We start from the raw sequence: 16237 nt of genomic DNA, 5'->3' as shown, positions 1-16237 counted from the left end.
TGCAATGACTCAATCTTCTATGGAATATACAGTATGTTCCATATACAAGACTCAATCTACTATGGAAGCTAAATTGCTTTATTAAGTACCTAGTATTTCTTAATACTTATGAACTATATACAGTAATAATTTCAACAATATTTTAAATATTGCCGAATCTTCTGTTCACTGTAATTCAGTTGTGTATATACTGTATATACATTTAGTACAATATCATATTGATGCTGAAATATATGTACCCTAATGCAGGTCTCAATATTTATTTGACTGTATGTAGTATGGAGAACATCCATTATATTCAGATCTCATATTACTTTATAGCTTGTTAGCACAATAATGCGATGAGTATTGATTTTATTGCAATGGGCTTACATCCAGGAAATACGGTTAAACATGAATTTCCGCTTCTACTACACATCTTATGGAAAAGATAACACCCAGATGCTATTCACATAATGGGTGTCCATCATCTTGGGAAAAACCTGTGTTAAAAGAAAATTGGCAGAAACATCGCAGCTCCAATTAAACAGTGACACCCAATGAACTATATATTTGGTATAAAAGGAATCATTAAACCAATAAATATATCTGTGGCCCTGACTCAGATCCAGCTGCCTAATCTTCTTTATAGTACTCCCTTGCAGAATTATTGCTTTCCACAATGAGTTTTAGACAAGGATTTGGATCAGTCAAAGGGATAGGGAGCTCAGGTTCCTGCTCAGTTCAAACATCTAACGTCAGGTTGTCTTCAGGAAGGCAAAGTTCTGGGGGATTATATGGTGGTGGTGGTGGAACTTCTGTAGGCTATGCAGGAAGCTTGAGGGGTGGAAGCATGAATGTAGGTTCAGCTCATGGCGCTAGTACTAATTTTGGTAGTAGGTCTGTACATGGTGGAGGACATGGCTTTAGTGGTGGATCAGCAGTAGCTGCCTGTGGTTTTGGTGGTTCTAACTTTAGTGGTGGCTATGGTTTTGGTGGCATTGGTTTTGGTGGATCTGGCTTTGGAGAGTCTACCTTTGGACATGCCAATGGCCAAGGTGGGGGCTTTGGAGAAGATCAGGGACTTCTCTCTCTCAATGAGAAGTTTACAATGCAGAATCTAAATGACCGTTTGGCTACATATCTTGACAAGGTGCGGTCTTTGGAGAATGCCAATGCTGATTTGGAAAAAAAGATTCACCACTGGTATGAAACACATGGTCCTCAGCCAGCCCAAGACTACAGTCATTACTACAAAACAATTGAAGACCTGCAGAAAAAGGTGAGAAATAAAAGGAACAGTAGTACTGTATTATCAATATTTCAAATTGTATGTTGTAGCATGCGAGTAATCACATTAGAAGTAAAACAGGATTGTGTCAAAAATATGTCTCCAAGAGAAGTTTATGTGCAGGATTGTTAATTAGTTGCCACTCAATCTGTGTATAATTTTATCCACACAAGAGCCAACTGGCAAGTTCTACTTCCAGTTCTGTTAAGCAGATCCTTAAAACTTCACGTACTTTGTATCAGATAATGGGGCAGATGTATTAAGCCTGGAGAAGAGATAAACTGGAGTTAAAGTGGAGATAACATGGAAGAGATAACGCACCAGCCAATCAGCTGTGTTTGAAATATGACAGTTGGGATCTGATTGGCTTCTGCGTTATCTCCTTCCACTTTATCTCCAGTTTATCTCTTCACCAGGCTTAATACATCTGCCCCACTAATCCAAATGAATAAATAAAGCAGCTAGTATTTACCCTGCACAGAAACAAAATAACTCACCCAAATCTAATTCTCTCTGCACATGTTACAGCTGCCCCCCTGCAGTGCACATGGTTTTGTCCAGCTAAGAAGGATTTTGTCAGAAAGAGTGAACTAGAATAAGGTCCTTAGTGATGTCACGGAAGGGTCCCAGCATCTCCTATAATGGATTCAGGATGTTGGTTCCATGGATAGCTCTTCTAGCGACTGACCAGTTCACCCTGTGCCTCTTGTTCAGTGATATGCTGATGATCTTGAACCTACTGTAGATATACAGTATTTGTTTTAAAAGAAAAGTCTTTTTTTTTTATTTATTTTTTATTATTCCTGAGCCCTCTGCTTTCTATCTTAAACACAGTATACAGTATACTATTATGGGGAAGGTGATTTGGATGTGCTGCACCACATCTAACGATCTGCAAAATATGGGAGCTTTTAAACGAGTGACTTACAGACATTTTCTTACTCTTCTTATTTGATTTGAGAAAACTAGGTATGGGAGAGTGGTACGCAGCACCTAACACATAGGGCAGTATTCAATGAGGCTGATTCGCCATGTTTTATGGCGATTTTGTGCTATTTTCGTGCTGTACAGCGATTTTTTGACTAAAACGGTGAATCACCCTATTCAATGACCAGATGGCGAATACATTTCAAGGTTTTTATCACCATGATTCACCGAGTAGCAATCGCTAACTTTTTATGGTGAAGTGGAATGTGAACTTTTAAAATAAAGTGTTTTGTTTTTTTACATTTGGTGTAAAAAAATCAGGAATTTTATTCTGAGGAGGGGCATGCAATTTTTATTCATGTGCTGTAAGCACATGAGTATATATTTAATTAAAAAAAATATATACATATTTTTTTTTACACAGCAGCCAGCAGGGGGCCGGGAGCCGAGCCGCTCATTAGATATTCATATATTCACTGCACCCGATCATTACATATGCACGATCGGGTGTAGTGAATACCCGGTCCCCTGTTGGCTATCCCGGGGGGCAGCCTGTGCTGCCTGGCTCCCGGGGAGCCCACCTCCCCCCCACAAACGTTCTGGGGCAGGCAGGGAGACTTCCATCTCCCTGCCTGCCGCCGTCCTCAGGCTCCATGCGGCATCACCGCAGGAGTTAAAATTTGCCGGTCAGGGGCAGTGAGCCCCTGACTCGTTGAATACTGGAGCCGGCGACGCTCCGGAATGCGGCGGGCAGTGGCGAATGTGCAGCGAATCCTAAACAGGATTCGCTGCACATCGTCAAAATTCTCATTGAATACTGCCCATAGGCTGGCTTTCAGGGTGAATGAAATGGCATCCTGCAGCCAGTAGCGTGGCAGTACTCCCCCTACTGTCTACTACAGAAGAACAAGCTCCGGAGACTGCTGTAGTTTCGACCATGTGCGTGATGTCACATGTAGAGGAGGCGGGGCTAGCCCAGGGAGCACTTGGGATCACTTGTTACAGCCATGGGTGCTTTAAGAGAAGAGGATGTCCATGTGCAGCCTCCTCTAGCCGGTCCCCCTCCTCGCTGCCAGGAGCAGTGCCCACCTAGCGCAGTAAACTCTACTGGACACCTGTGAACCATGGGAAAAATGGCATGGCGGTCATTCTCGCAGTGCTGCTGCCTTCAATGCTGGACTCTGGAGGGTAACCATTAAAGAATGGATGCAGTGTGTGCAGTGTGGCCCCCTTGGGTCTCAGGGGCCTGTGTACACTGCGCACATTGCACCCATTATAAATACACCACTGGTTACAGTGCTGCAGAAGTGTGCTTTTCCATTGTTGCGCGCGATGCTGTATGTCACGACATAGTGTAAGATAGTGCTAAGTGCATGTACGCATGTTTCTGCTAGCCACTGCCATGAAAGGCAGGGTTAGCAGCTGCAGAAGTTAGCAGCTGCCATGGTTAGTGCAGCACCAGGATATGCTGACACCCCCCCCCCCCTGCATAGACAACAAAAGAGGACATATATATAAGACCGTCACTCACGGGGTGAACAAGAATTTATAGTTGTTAACTCAGGTGCATTCACAGAATGGGCCAAAGTCCACTTGTATATAAGAAGCCCAACAAGGAGCGGCACTCAGATACTGCATATAGGAACAAACTCTGTGTTTTTTTGGCAAAGTTTCAGGCCTTGCACCCCTTTCTCAAGCCACACACAAGTGACTTTCTCAAGCCACACACAAGTCATTGTGTGACTTCATATATATATATATATATATATATATATATATATATATATATATATATATATATATATATATATATATATATATTATATAGGTCCAGTCGGCGGCACTCCCCAAATAAAGATATTCTCATAGGCAGAATTCTGCCTATGAGAATATCTTTATTTGGGGAGTGCCGCCGACTGGACCTATATGCTGACCCTGAGGGGTTATGGATGGCACCCTGACATACTTGACTGGTTGAGGAAGTGCTGCTCCTATCTGGACTTTATATATATATATATATATATATATATATATATATATGGGATGCAGTTTAAATCTCTGCGGTCGGGATCCCGGCGTTCAGAATCCCGACGCCGGAATCCCGACCGCCGAAATCCCGACAGTTTCTCCCTCCAGGGGTGTCCACGACACCCCTGGAGGGAGAGTAAATTAGCGTGCCGAGCTTAGCGAGCCCGCAAGGGGGGGGGGGGGGCGATCCACGTCCCCCCCCCCCCTTGTCGGGATTTCGGCGGTCGGGATTTCATATTGAATCCATATATATATATATATATATATATATATATATAAATATACACACACACAAGTAAACCAGCTCAAAGCAAATGCTTCGAAAGCTAGTAGATTTATTCGCTGCCAACAGATGGCAGTTTTTCATGTTTGCACTTTCTGCTTTGATAAAGCAGGTAAAACCGGTGTATCGGAGTATTACTTATAACGAAGTTTGTGGGAGATATTACACGGGATCTGTATGATAAAAAATGGATTGAGCACCTGATGAGATATTTATGCGAGTGCCAGTCCAAGGAGAATAGATATATATATATATATATATATATATATATATATATATATAGATATCTATATATATAGATATATATTTATAATACATCTTATCATACCTTATTTACATGAACAATATTTAAAACACAATTATATAGCTGCCACTTTTTTTTCAAAGCATGTTATATACTTAAATTATTTAAGTAGCATACTATTATTGTCTATCTATCTCTCTATCTCTCTATCTATCTATCTATCTATCTATCTATCTATCTATCTATCTATCTATCTATCTATCTATCTATCTCTCTGTCCATTCTTGCATGTGTCTAGTCTCTCCTCCTCTAGGGTGAAAAGAACATGTGCAGCGAATCTAGTAATAGCAGATTCCAGTGATGTAAATGAGATGAGCGAGAGAGGGCAGCATCTTCCTTGTCTTGCAGGATCACACAGAATTATTCTCCTACTGTCACTTACAAACCAGACAATCCCTGCTTTGTGCAGGATTACAGTATATTCTGTTTCTCTTATGGATTTCCCTTCTCTATCAAAGGAAGATGTGAGAAGTAACTACATCATACAGTAGTTCTATTACTAAATAATGATGCCCTTGTGAGGTTGTATATATCACATCAAGTTGACATTAGTTTTGTATATATACAGGGTATGTATTTCTAGCATGGAAAATTTTCTGTATATGTCTATACGGGATGCAGTTAGAATCTCGGTGGTCGAAATCCCAGTGGTCAAAATCCCGATGCCGAAATCCCGACTGCCGAAATCCCGACACTTTCTCCCTCTATGGGTGTGGGGCGATCCACGTCCCCCCTTTGTTGGGATTTTGGTGGTCGGGATTCCGGCATCTGGATTTTGACCGCTGGGATTCTGACTGCCTGGGATTTCGAAACCAATCCCGTCTATACAACTTTTATGTAATGGCACAAAATGCACAATTTTTAATGTCTCTATCTTTTTCCCCCTTTGCTTGCAGATCCATATTGCCTCTACGGCTAATTCCAGTGTGTACTTGCAGATTGACAATGCTCGTTTGGCAGCTGATGACTTTAAACTCAAGCAAGTAGAAGTGTTTTGTGTCATTTATGTTACATATTGGGCTTGATTCTGGTTCACTCGAAAAAGCAAATTCTCTCTCTAATGGACAAAACCATGTGCACTGCAGGGGGGGCTGATGTAACATATACAGAGAGAGTTAGATTTGGGTGGGGTTTGTACTTAAAACTAATATCTATATTGCAGTGTAAAAAAAAGCAGCCAGTATTTATTTACCCTGCACAGAAACAAAATAACAACCAAATCTACTCTCTCTACACGTTACATCAGCTTCATCTGCAGTGCACATGGCTTTGTCCATTAGAGAGAGAATTTGCTTTTGCAAGTGAACCAGAATTAGGCCCATTGTGTTGTTGGAGGCTTGATGATTGGAATGAATAATTATGGTAATACTTATTAATGTGCAGGTATGAGAACGAACTGCACTTGTACCAGTCAGTGGAAGCTGATATCCATGGCCTGAGGAAAGTCCTGGATGACCTGACTATCTCCAGAAGTGACCTGGAGTCCCAAGTTGAAAATCTGAAACAGGAGTTGGCTGCTCTGAAGAAGAACCACGATGAGGTAATAGATTAAATAAAACAGGCCGCCCTTCCCAAAACATAACTAAAAGAAATGGTGTGACATTAATCTGATAAGCCTTTTTTATGTAGTAACTATAACTAAGTAGGTATTCACTAGGGGGCACTGTGCACTGTACAATCTCAGCAGTAGCATCACCTCTAAATAGACTTTGTGCCTATATGTTTGTGCAGGAAATGAAGGCATCTAGAGGACACACCCAGGGCACCATCAATGTGGATGTTGAGGCAGCGCCAGGTATTGACTTGCAACGAGTGCTTGGTGACCTGAGACATGAATATGAGACACTCATTGAGAAGAACCAGAAGGAGATTGAAAACTGGTATCATGAAAAGGTATCGTTTACCATTAAATAAGAATTAAAAATAATAAATATATGTAATGTATTTTTGTTACTATACAGCAATAATATTTTGCTACTTTAGAGTGCGGAGCTGAGTCATGAAGTGACTAAGAACACGCAGGAAGTCAAGACAACTCAGTCCCAGATAACAGATTTGAGGCGCACTGTCCAGACGCTTGAGATTGACCTCCAGACACAGTTTAGCATGGTATGTGCCATCTTCATTTCCCACTTTCTTCCTATAAATTGCTATAATTATTATTTAGATTAAGTTATTGATTTGCATAATTTAGAATAGATACACAGTTAATTAATCACAAATAACCTATTGTAAGTGTGGCAATCCAGATGAAGCACAGTTCTTGTGTATTGAAAACTGTATTTATTTTTTACAGAAAGCAGCTTTGGAAAGCAGCCTAGCAGAGACAGAGGGACGGTACTGTATGCAGCTTTCACAAATCCAGGGTCTTATACAGAAAGTGGAGTCGGAATTAACAGATATTCGCTGCGAGACAGAGAACCAGAGTCAAGAATATAAAATTCTTCTAGACATCAAGTCTCGTCTGGAGCAAGAGATCAGCACCTACCGCAGCCTGCTGGATGGCCAGGGCACTCAGTATGTGGACTATTAATAGGAATATAAATAGGAATTCTATAAACATGTCTGCAGGCTAGTACTGAGGTCAATAGCAGGATGAAGACAAGGCCTGCATTGGTCACAATGGGTTATGCTTCTTTTTCTTTTTCCAACTCAATCAGAAGACACTTGGGGGCTGGCTCAGACTGGTTTGCACAGGTCCAAATTCTGCCCAGTCCCTGTGGTTTTTGGTCTATGTATGCGCATTGTCCCCACCAGCTGCATGTGCCTTTGGATAAGTTTCTCTATGCCGAGGCACTTGCAGCCTGAGTGACAGACAGAGGGTGTAAGCGTACACATCCACTCGCATCGTAGTGTGGGGTTCGGACAGCAGGGTGGGCGTGCGTTTGGCGGGCGGTGTTTACCTGCTCGCTAGGCAGCAAACATATGCAGCCTAGTGAACAGGTCTGAATTGGGCTATAGACTCCACCAGTAGTTATGTAGATGCTTAAGATGGACAGGTAAGGGCTTGGTTTGGTTTTAACTGTGAAGTTCTTCTGGTACATTTGCAAAATGCATCTGGATCAGTGGCGGCTCCAGAGGTAGGGCTGCAGCACAGTCCAAAATTCAAAAAAGGGAAGCCCCACCAACTATTACCCCCAAACACTGCCAAACACTGCTGGCTGGGTCATCATTATATATCTTCCAATGATCTGGGGCTCCATGCAATTGACCTATAAAGTGTCTTCAATATATCATCTACATTATATTTACCAAGCTGTGTTTTAGCCTAATTATGCAGCCAGATTAATGTGGAAATGACAAATACAGAGATAAGGGAGGGGATTCTCTAAAATCCGCAGCCCTCTTCGCCCGGCATCGCATTTCTAATGACCGCATATTCTCTAAAATATGCGGTCATTAACGCAAGGGACAGCTCTGTCCCTTACGATGCGGCGCCATTGCTGGACTTCCGGGTCTATGACCCGGGAGTCCATCTGCGCATGCGCAGACTGATGCGCCAGCCGCAGGGCATGCTGGGAGGGATCCGTGACGGATCCCTCACACACCGCTGCGGTAAGAAGCCCATAGGCTTCTGCAGGGAACCGCCAGCTTTTGCTGGCGATTCCCTCCGCAGCGGTGACACTGCGGAGGGAGGTTAGAGAATACAGAAATGCGGTAAAAACCCGATAACGGGGTTTTTACCGCATTTCTGTGATAGAGAATCCCGCCCATAGTATTTCCTAGGTGCAACTAAATACCACAGGCCAATGATTCTCAATGGACACTGTGAACTTCACTGTTATATCAAGTTCCAGAAAGCAGAATTTTTTTAAACTGAACCCTGAAGCACATGAATCCCTGTCCCAGAGGTACTTGCAATCTAATCCACTGTAAACTATTACACTACTAGAGGTATTACTATATCGTCAAAAAATTAAAAGAGGTAATGTTGCTTATAGCGAGTTAGCTACCAATCAGATTCTGTCTATCATTTCTCAGTTGTATCTTAGAATCATAGACAGAATCTGGTTGGTTGCTATGGGCAATATCCCCTCTTTTCATTTTTAGAAGCTTTAGTAAATTTACCCCCTAGTGTAATAACAATGTCATTACACTGTTTTGCTGGGTCTAGCAGTTTATATAACAAATCAATAGGTAAACAAATCATATATAGAAATATGCTTATGCAAGGATGAAGGGGAAGCCTGCTCATGATGTCTTTGGACTATGGGATAAAACCCACATAAACACAAGGAGAACCTACAGAACTGGTAGGTAGCAGATCTGAGTGTTGCCCATGGACCAAGCAAAACCAGTCAGTAATCCAAACCAGTGTAGAGTACCTCTCCAACATTGATAGTTAGATGCATCTATTGTATGTCACATACTGTGTCTGACTGTGATTCACCTTGTACATATAAATCTTGTGTTTCATTTACTACAGGTCGAACAAGGGTTCCTATGACCAGTCTTACTCCTCCAATTACTCATCAGGTTCCCATTCGGATCGACAAGGTATGAAATGTCACACTTGAATTTAGCATGGCAATGCATAGGGCAGGGAGAAATGCCTGACATATGCTACATTCCATCTCACCACTGTGAATACTAGCAGATCATCGAAAATGACTGAATTAACTTTTCTTTTGGAAAACTCATTCTCCATAAATTATGTCACCAAAGCCGGGGTAATCGCCAGCAGCAGGAGTAGCTCTTACTTAATTGTAGTAGGGGGCTGCTGCTACCCCAATGCCTGGGGAGTTGACAGCTGCCGGCCTCGGCTCCCAGCACCTGCACATTGGATGTGGCAGGCAGCAGAACCAGCATGTGTGCATGACACTGCGGTGCAACTGCACATGCACAAAACCACTGCTGCAGCCCATAGAAACCGGGTAGGGCTCATGATCAGGCAGGGAGCATCATTCTTCAGGAAGCCAGTCCTCTGCTAATCACAGCCTGGTCTGGCAGTCCGAGAGGGAGGAAACATCTCTCAATGAGACTGCCTGTAGTGTCTGCGATTTACAGGTAGTCACTATCAACCACAGTGACTGGGGGGGGGGGGGGGGTCAGCCCATAGGTAAAATCCACCTCTGGCAGTGATTAGCAATATAGAATTTGACCACACATAAGTATCTGAAACAAAAGTTGGAACACTTAAAAAATTGGATCAATCGATTAATTTCTGAGAAGTAATATACACTTTTATTAAAAAATTAAATTAATAAGTTATAAAAAACATATATGACAATTAAAGATAATACATAATACAATTAATACTGTTAAAAGGTATAAGGGTGTTATACTTATTGGTGTGGAGTCCTGTTTGCTGTCCTTATGGAGACTCTTGGAGATATTCTTTTCTTTGGGTTAAGCTATCTTGAAGCTGAGTAACAAGGGGGTCCATAAACCTTGCCGGATACTGTTGAATAACGTTAGAGGATATCTGCAGGCCCCAATTGAATTGGGGGTGTCCACAACAATAATGCAAAATTGTAATCCGCAGTATGCAGGTGGTGGTATCTGGCTTCCGCAGATGCCCACAAATACAGCCACTTTGCATTCAACTCAAAATCAACCCCAATGTCTGATGATTGGTGAGATCTTCAGACATGAACTCCCTACAACTCATGGAATCCAGGGATGGAGAAAGCTCTCTCTCAACCTGGCTTCCAAAAATGTAAGGACACCTACATTAGATTAAGAGGATGTCCCCTTTTTCAATTGACAGGACCCCTTAGTACCCAAGTTCACCATATACTCTTACCCATTGCCATGGAAAATATATTTTTATTAATTTATGTGTGGGTGAGGACTACATGCCCTATAGTGCCCATAAGTTCACCAACAAATGAGGCTGTGGAGAGTCCACTCTTTCAAATTATGTTTCTGCCCAACAGCTATTGTTTGGAGATCACTATACAACATTACCTTGCACTGTGGGTCAGAGGACACTGAGCCCTTTCACACCTTCATTAAACCTGTACACAGGAAAAGGTTAAGGCTTGTAAATGCATGGAACAAAAGCAATTGTCCAGAATTTTATGGTAAAACCCACATGTAGAATCCTTATAGAGAGTATGTATTTGTTGTGTTCATATCATTTATGAAAATGTCCATAACAAACACATTATTTTACCCAATGTAGTTACATTTATTAAATGTATTTTAGAATGGGTAAAAAGAATACTAGAATTTTCAGGAAATATAAAGTCTTCTAAAAACCAGGCTCTATTATGACTGGAACTGCATTGAAGAAAATCAGTGATATCAGTGATGGAATGTGAAGAGTACAAACTCCAAAACATGTCCTCAGCACAGGGGTGTGATTACCCTTGGCAGTGAAGGGGTTAAGTGATCACAGCGTTTAACACCTTTTGTTGTCTTACTTCAGGTGGCTCCCTTAATGTTAGAATCCGGACTGAGGACAGTGACGGGAAGGGGACCTCTACCCGAGAGCAAAGCTATTACACTGGGAGAAGATAAAACCTGAAAGGCTCCCAATGCTGGTGGCTTATAAATGTATCTTATCTATGCTGCATATGAAACTAATTTCTGCATTTGAAAGTACTTTAATCTATATAGCCCAGTGCTAGCACAGATCACTTTACACATTGTTTCGACACATTAATAAAAAAAAAATCCCTCGATTTTAATCAAAATGTTATTCATAATAGTATTACAATTTCTACAGCCCTTTGAAGGAGAAATCATTTTGTACTGAAGTATTACTAAGGTAGGGCCTGATTCGGCCTCAGTTGTAGTTTTGAAAATCTTTACAAAGCTACAACTGCTGGCAGTAGCTTGCCCAGGCTGTCCAGCACAGGACATGGTGATCCCACACACCGGGTCCCTCCCCGTGCTCCATTCGCAAAATTTAGCAAATGCATTGTTAATATGCATATGTACTTGCATGTTACCAGTAGCTCCCTGGCTGCGCAGCCGCACTACAAAGTTAGGCACAGGGCAGCCATTTTTTGGCAACAGCTGCATGTGAAGTTATGCAGCCTTCGAGCCACACCCAAACATCCATACATGCCTGCATTATCCTGACCACACGCCCCGCAATGAGTCACTGTTCCATCAATGCCCCCTTAGCAGCTAAATTAGGCCCATAGTTCTGGAAACTTTCAGCTGACATGAATCAAATCCATGGGGACCTTTTCACTACGTTTGAGTCAAAAAGAGTCATTCAAATGTTTGTAGATTGTCTTATTAGTATGTCCAGAATATAACATACAGTATATTCATTGTTCAATTACTATATTCAGTGTATATACTAAAAAGTTGTACACCTGCATGATAAAATTACATATATATATATATATATATATATATATGTATTTATATTTTTGTCTGTATGTACGCGCGGGTCTTCTTTTTGTATAATAAAGCTTTGCTATTATCATTGAATATTTTGATCACATCATTTATTTGTGCAATAGCTTTACCAAATCTTTGGCAATATTCCATCTGTCCCTTTGATCTCCTGTGCCAGACATCACCACCAATGTGGGAACAGAGGCGTGGAAAGGTCCTTTAAGAAAGAATCTAAGACAGTATATGTATAGGCATTAACCCTGCTGTTAACTTCTCTGCATGAAATAGGTTATCTCCTATGATATTCTACATATGACATATTTTATGCCCTGCAGCATACAACCTAATTGCAGCTCTTTAAATTAGAACAGATTGTAAAGAGGTGTGGATCCATGTCACAATGTGGGTATGCCCAAGTTGTAAAGTTGGCTAGGCCAAACACCCTGGGGGCATGCATGCCTACCACTTCTGAGGTACTGGTCCATGCCTTGCTATCCTCCCTTCAAAAGAACCATTCAATGCCATGCAAGATCAGTGGCAGCTACACGTGCACTCAATCAACACTATGCAAGGCACTAGGGGCTTGGACATTTCTCCCAATATTACACTCAGGTCAAAGTTGCCAGAGATCAGTACAATGAAACAGAGGCAGGAAATCAGTACAGATGCGAGGTATACCTGAAAGGCGCCATGTAGTTCCTATGATGTGCCCATGTACTCTCTTATGCTTAAGACGATAAGTGCCACTACTACTACTCACAGCCAGTCTGATTGAAGTACTGGAATGTGACATAAATGTTTGTAAATGTTATTAGCAGTTTCAATTTAAAATATATAAAGGTGGATTAATATTGGATACAATTCAATTGTCTTTAATGGGCTGCTTGACATTGCTGCTATGCCTGGCTGCACACATATCTGCCAGTTACTGGGGTAGTAGATATGTGTGCATATCCTCACACCTTCATGGGCTACGAGTACATTCTGCAGTGGCTCATCGCATCATTGCATAAGAACGGCATTCCCCTCCATAGGAAGACATGCTGATGGGATGAGAAATGCTGGGCGATGAGAAGGATGGCTGGAAAGATAGGTGGATATTAGGGCATGAGGCAGAATTATAGTTTGATTGAGCTACAACATGGCATTATATGAAGAGCAGGATGTAAAAATACAAAAATTATTTGATCACATAAAACAGGGGTGGCCAACCTGTGGCTCTTGAGCCGCATTCTGCTTGTTTCTTTATGAGATGAGGCACAGTGCCGCTTAAGCCGGCACACAGCGGAGTAGCACACAATCACTGTGGTCTCTGTTAACAGCGGCTGTCAGGTCTTCTAGCTGCCCCCCGCCTTGCTGAAATGGTGCTAAACTCTCTGCAGACAGCAGCTGTCAGCTTTTCATTTCTGCACTGATACACTGATGAGGTCTCTTTAACATCGGCTGTCAGCTCTTTCATCTGACCCACCACTGAGTTCTCTGGTGGGACAAAAGGGCTGGGTTTGCCTTTCCTACCTTTGCAAACCCAGCCCTCCTGCTTGTCTGACATTATAAAAGGAGATGCCAGGGAGGACCCTTTTAGTGGCCATCTTTATTTTAGCTAATCAGTTGTGCGTTTATGCTTCTTTCGCCAGTGCTTCACCCTATTGGACCAACTTCTTTCCTATACTTGTAAGCTATTTTAGTCACTAGTAGTGGGGACTGATTCAGCTGTAGGCTTAGCCTGCAAATGAGTGCTGCAAGAATAATATAGTAATGTCTCATTTGCAGTGGCGGCTCATACCTTATTGGGGGAGGGGGGCTGCCTCTGGCCGCAGCGGGGGTGCCGCGATTCAGGCACTCCCCTGTCGCCACCGCTGCCTCCTCTTCCGTCCCGGCGCCTGTGCTGTGATGAGTGACAGGCGCCGGGACTGGTGCATGCGCAGTACACACGTGTTCCACACATGCAGCCAACTTCTATGGGCTGCTTGGGCAACAGCCCATAGAAGCAATCTTGGTCCCGGCGCCTGTACAATGTAAGTTACAGGCACCGGGACCAGTGCATGTGCAGTACCTATATAGGTACTGCGCATAAGCATCTGCCATTTTTGCACGGCAGCCCGCACAAAGGCGTCCCAGAGAGAGGTAACACCTCCAAATGGGACTGCCTTTGTGACTGGCAGGTCAGACTTCCAATTGGAAGTCACTGCCAGTCACAGTGAAGCCAGAGCAGTCTCACAGACTGCATCTGGCTTCACTACAGTGGCGGATTTTACCTGGGGGGGGCTGCAGCCCTGCAGCCCATAGGTAAAAACTGCCACTGCTCATTTGGCATTTTAGGGTGCTTAAATGAGTTGCTAAGATTAAAATAATTGTGTCACAAGGTGTAAATACACTAAAATGGCTGATAGTTTAAAACAAAAATGATAAAAAGAGTAAATGTGCTGCTAGTTTGAAGCTGAGTTGTCACAAGATGGTTTTATATAGCATAAATGTGCTGTTTATAACTAGGCCACACCCCATTTAAAATGGGGTGTGGTCATATAGGAGCTAGGCCACACCCATTGCATGCATCGGCTCTTTGTCTTACTGTAACATAGTTTTTGGCTCATTTCCTCTGATTGGTTAGCCACTCCGGATTTAAAATAACATTATACATATGTGAAAAATATCAATACAAAAACTTAAGATACATACACACTAGACAATTCTGGCCACGGCCAATATAGTTAACGATATTGGTCGAATTGAGTGTACACACTGAATTATATCGGTAAACAATATCGTTCAATGATGTCACAGGGACCTGCTTAATATATGGCTCTTTGGCTATATAGCCAAAATTGACCCACAAGTTCAGTAGACAGGAGGGGTTGTTATTGATATACAGTAGGGCCAGATTCTCTAAGCTTTAAAAGTGATAAAATAGAGAGTGATAAACAGCCAGCCAATCAGCTCCTGCCTGACATTTTTCAAACACAGGGCGGGATTCTCTAAAATCCGCAGCCCTCTTTGCCACGGCATCGCATTTCTAATGACCGCATATTCTCTAAAATATACGGTCATTAATGCAAGGGACAGCTCTTGCGATAAGAGCTGTCCTTTGCGATGCGGCGCCGTTGCTGGACTTCCGGGTCTATAACCCGGGAGTCCGTCTGCGCATGCGCAGACTGACGCGCCGGCCGCAGGGCATGCTGGGAGGGATCCGTGACGGATCCTTCACACACCGCTGCGGTAAGAAGCCCATAGGCTTCTGCAGGGAACCGCCAGCTTTTGCTGGCGATTCCCTCCGCAGCGGTGACACTGCGGAGGGAGGTTAGAGAATACAGAAATGCGGTAAAAACCCCGATAACGGGGTTTTTACTGCATTTCTGTGATAGAGAATCTCGCCCACAGTCTGTGACATGGCAGGTAGAAGCTGATTGGCTGGCTGTTTATCACTCTTGATTTTATCACTTTTGAAGCTTAGAGAATCGTAGAGTGTATGCACTAGATGATACTTTCAAAATATGCTCTATTGTATATGTGGAACGTTACTGGAGAACTTGCATCCATGAGGGAAAAATCTGCATCACACTAGGAGCGAACTTGTTATGTTTGTAAGGATCTAGTGGCGAGGTTATATTTAATAATACTAGATTTCAGGGGCTTTCAGCATTGTGACAGAACAGGTTATACATATTCAGAGACAATAGGATCTTTCATGAAACAATCCCTAGCAAGTATGATCCGGTTACCACTTGGCTATATCCACCCCCAGGCATAATCCTAACATTATTTCCTTAAAACATAATTGTAGATTATACACAACATCATCTCTTTATGTGTGTGTGTATATATATATATATATATATATATATATATATTCATAGCGTGTAATACAAAGTAGCGGCACTCAGACGGGTCTTTTTCAAATAGTATATTTAGATAAGCAAAACTGACGTTTCGGAGCTCGTGGCCCCGTTTTCAAAGTGAAGCAGGTGAGACAAAGCATACAGGTACATCTTACCTTAAATAGGGTGTCCTTCCTCCCGCGCCGCACTCCGGTCCCCGCCCGCCGTGCACGCTGTGTAAACGGAAGTCAAGCTGACTTACCCGGAAATGACGCAAGAGGAGCGTTCCGGCGGGCTTGCTTGAACCGCAAGCT

At 42.6% G+C, this 16237-nt stretch overlaps 1 protein-coding gene across 1 annotated transcript; it reads left to right on the top strand.

Moving 5' to 3' along the window:
- Positions 1–661: 661 nt before the first annotated feature.
- On the top strand, positions 662–12083 carry LOC146009651 (keratin, type I cytoskeletal 19-like). Its single transcript, XM_083150104.1, has 8 exons — positions 662–1261; positions 5709–5791; positions 6196–6352; positions 6544–6705; positions 6796–6921; positions 7109–7329; positions 9239–9309; positions 11186–12083. Exons 1-8 carry the CDS (start codon positions 662–664, stop codon positions 11275–11277), a joined length of 1512 nt encoding a protein of 503 aa, XP_083006230.1. The 3' UTR covers positions 11278–12083.
- Positions 12084–16237: the final 4154 nt, after the last annotated feature.

This window comes from Crinia signifera, chromosome 6 (assembly GCF_055691185.1).
Source record: "Crinia signifera chromosome 6, ASM5569118v1, whole genome shotgun sequence".
Lineage (NCBI taxonomy): Eukaryota > Metazoa > Chordata > Amphibia > Anura > Myobatrachidae > Crinia > Crinia signifera.
This window is presented reverse-complemented; position numbering and strand designations above follow the sequence as displayed.

Bases quoted from the DNA above. Each gene is read 5' to 3' on its own strand.
- LOC146009651 (XM_083150104.1), top strand. From the start codon at position 662: ATGAGTTTTAGACAAGGATTTGGATCAGTCAAAGGGATAGGGAGCTCA. The intron at 6,706-6,795 runs GTATCGTTTACC...TTGCTACTTTAG, and splicing joins AAAACTGGTATCATGAAAAG to AGTGCGGAGCTGAGTCATGA. The intron at 7,330-9,238 runs GTATGTGGACTA...CATTTACTACAG, and splicing joins CTGGATGGCCAGGGCACTCA to GTCGAACAAGGGTTCCTATG.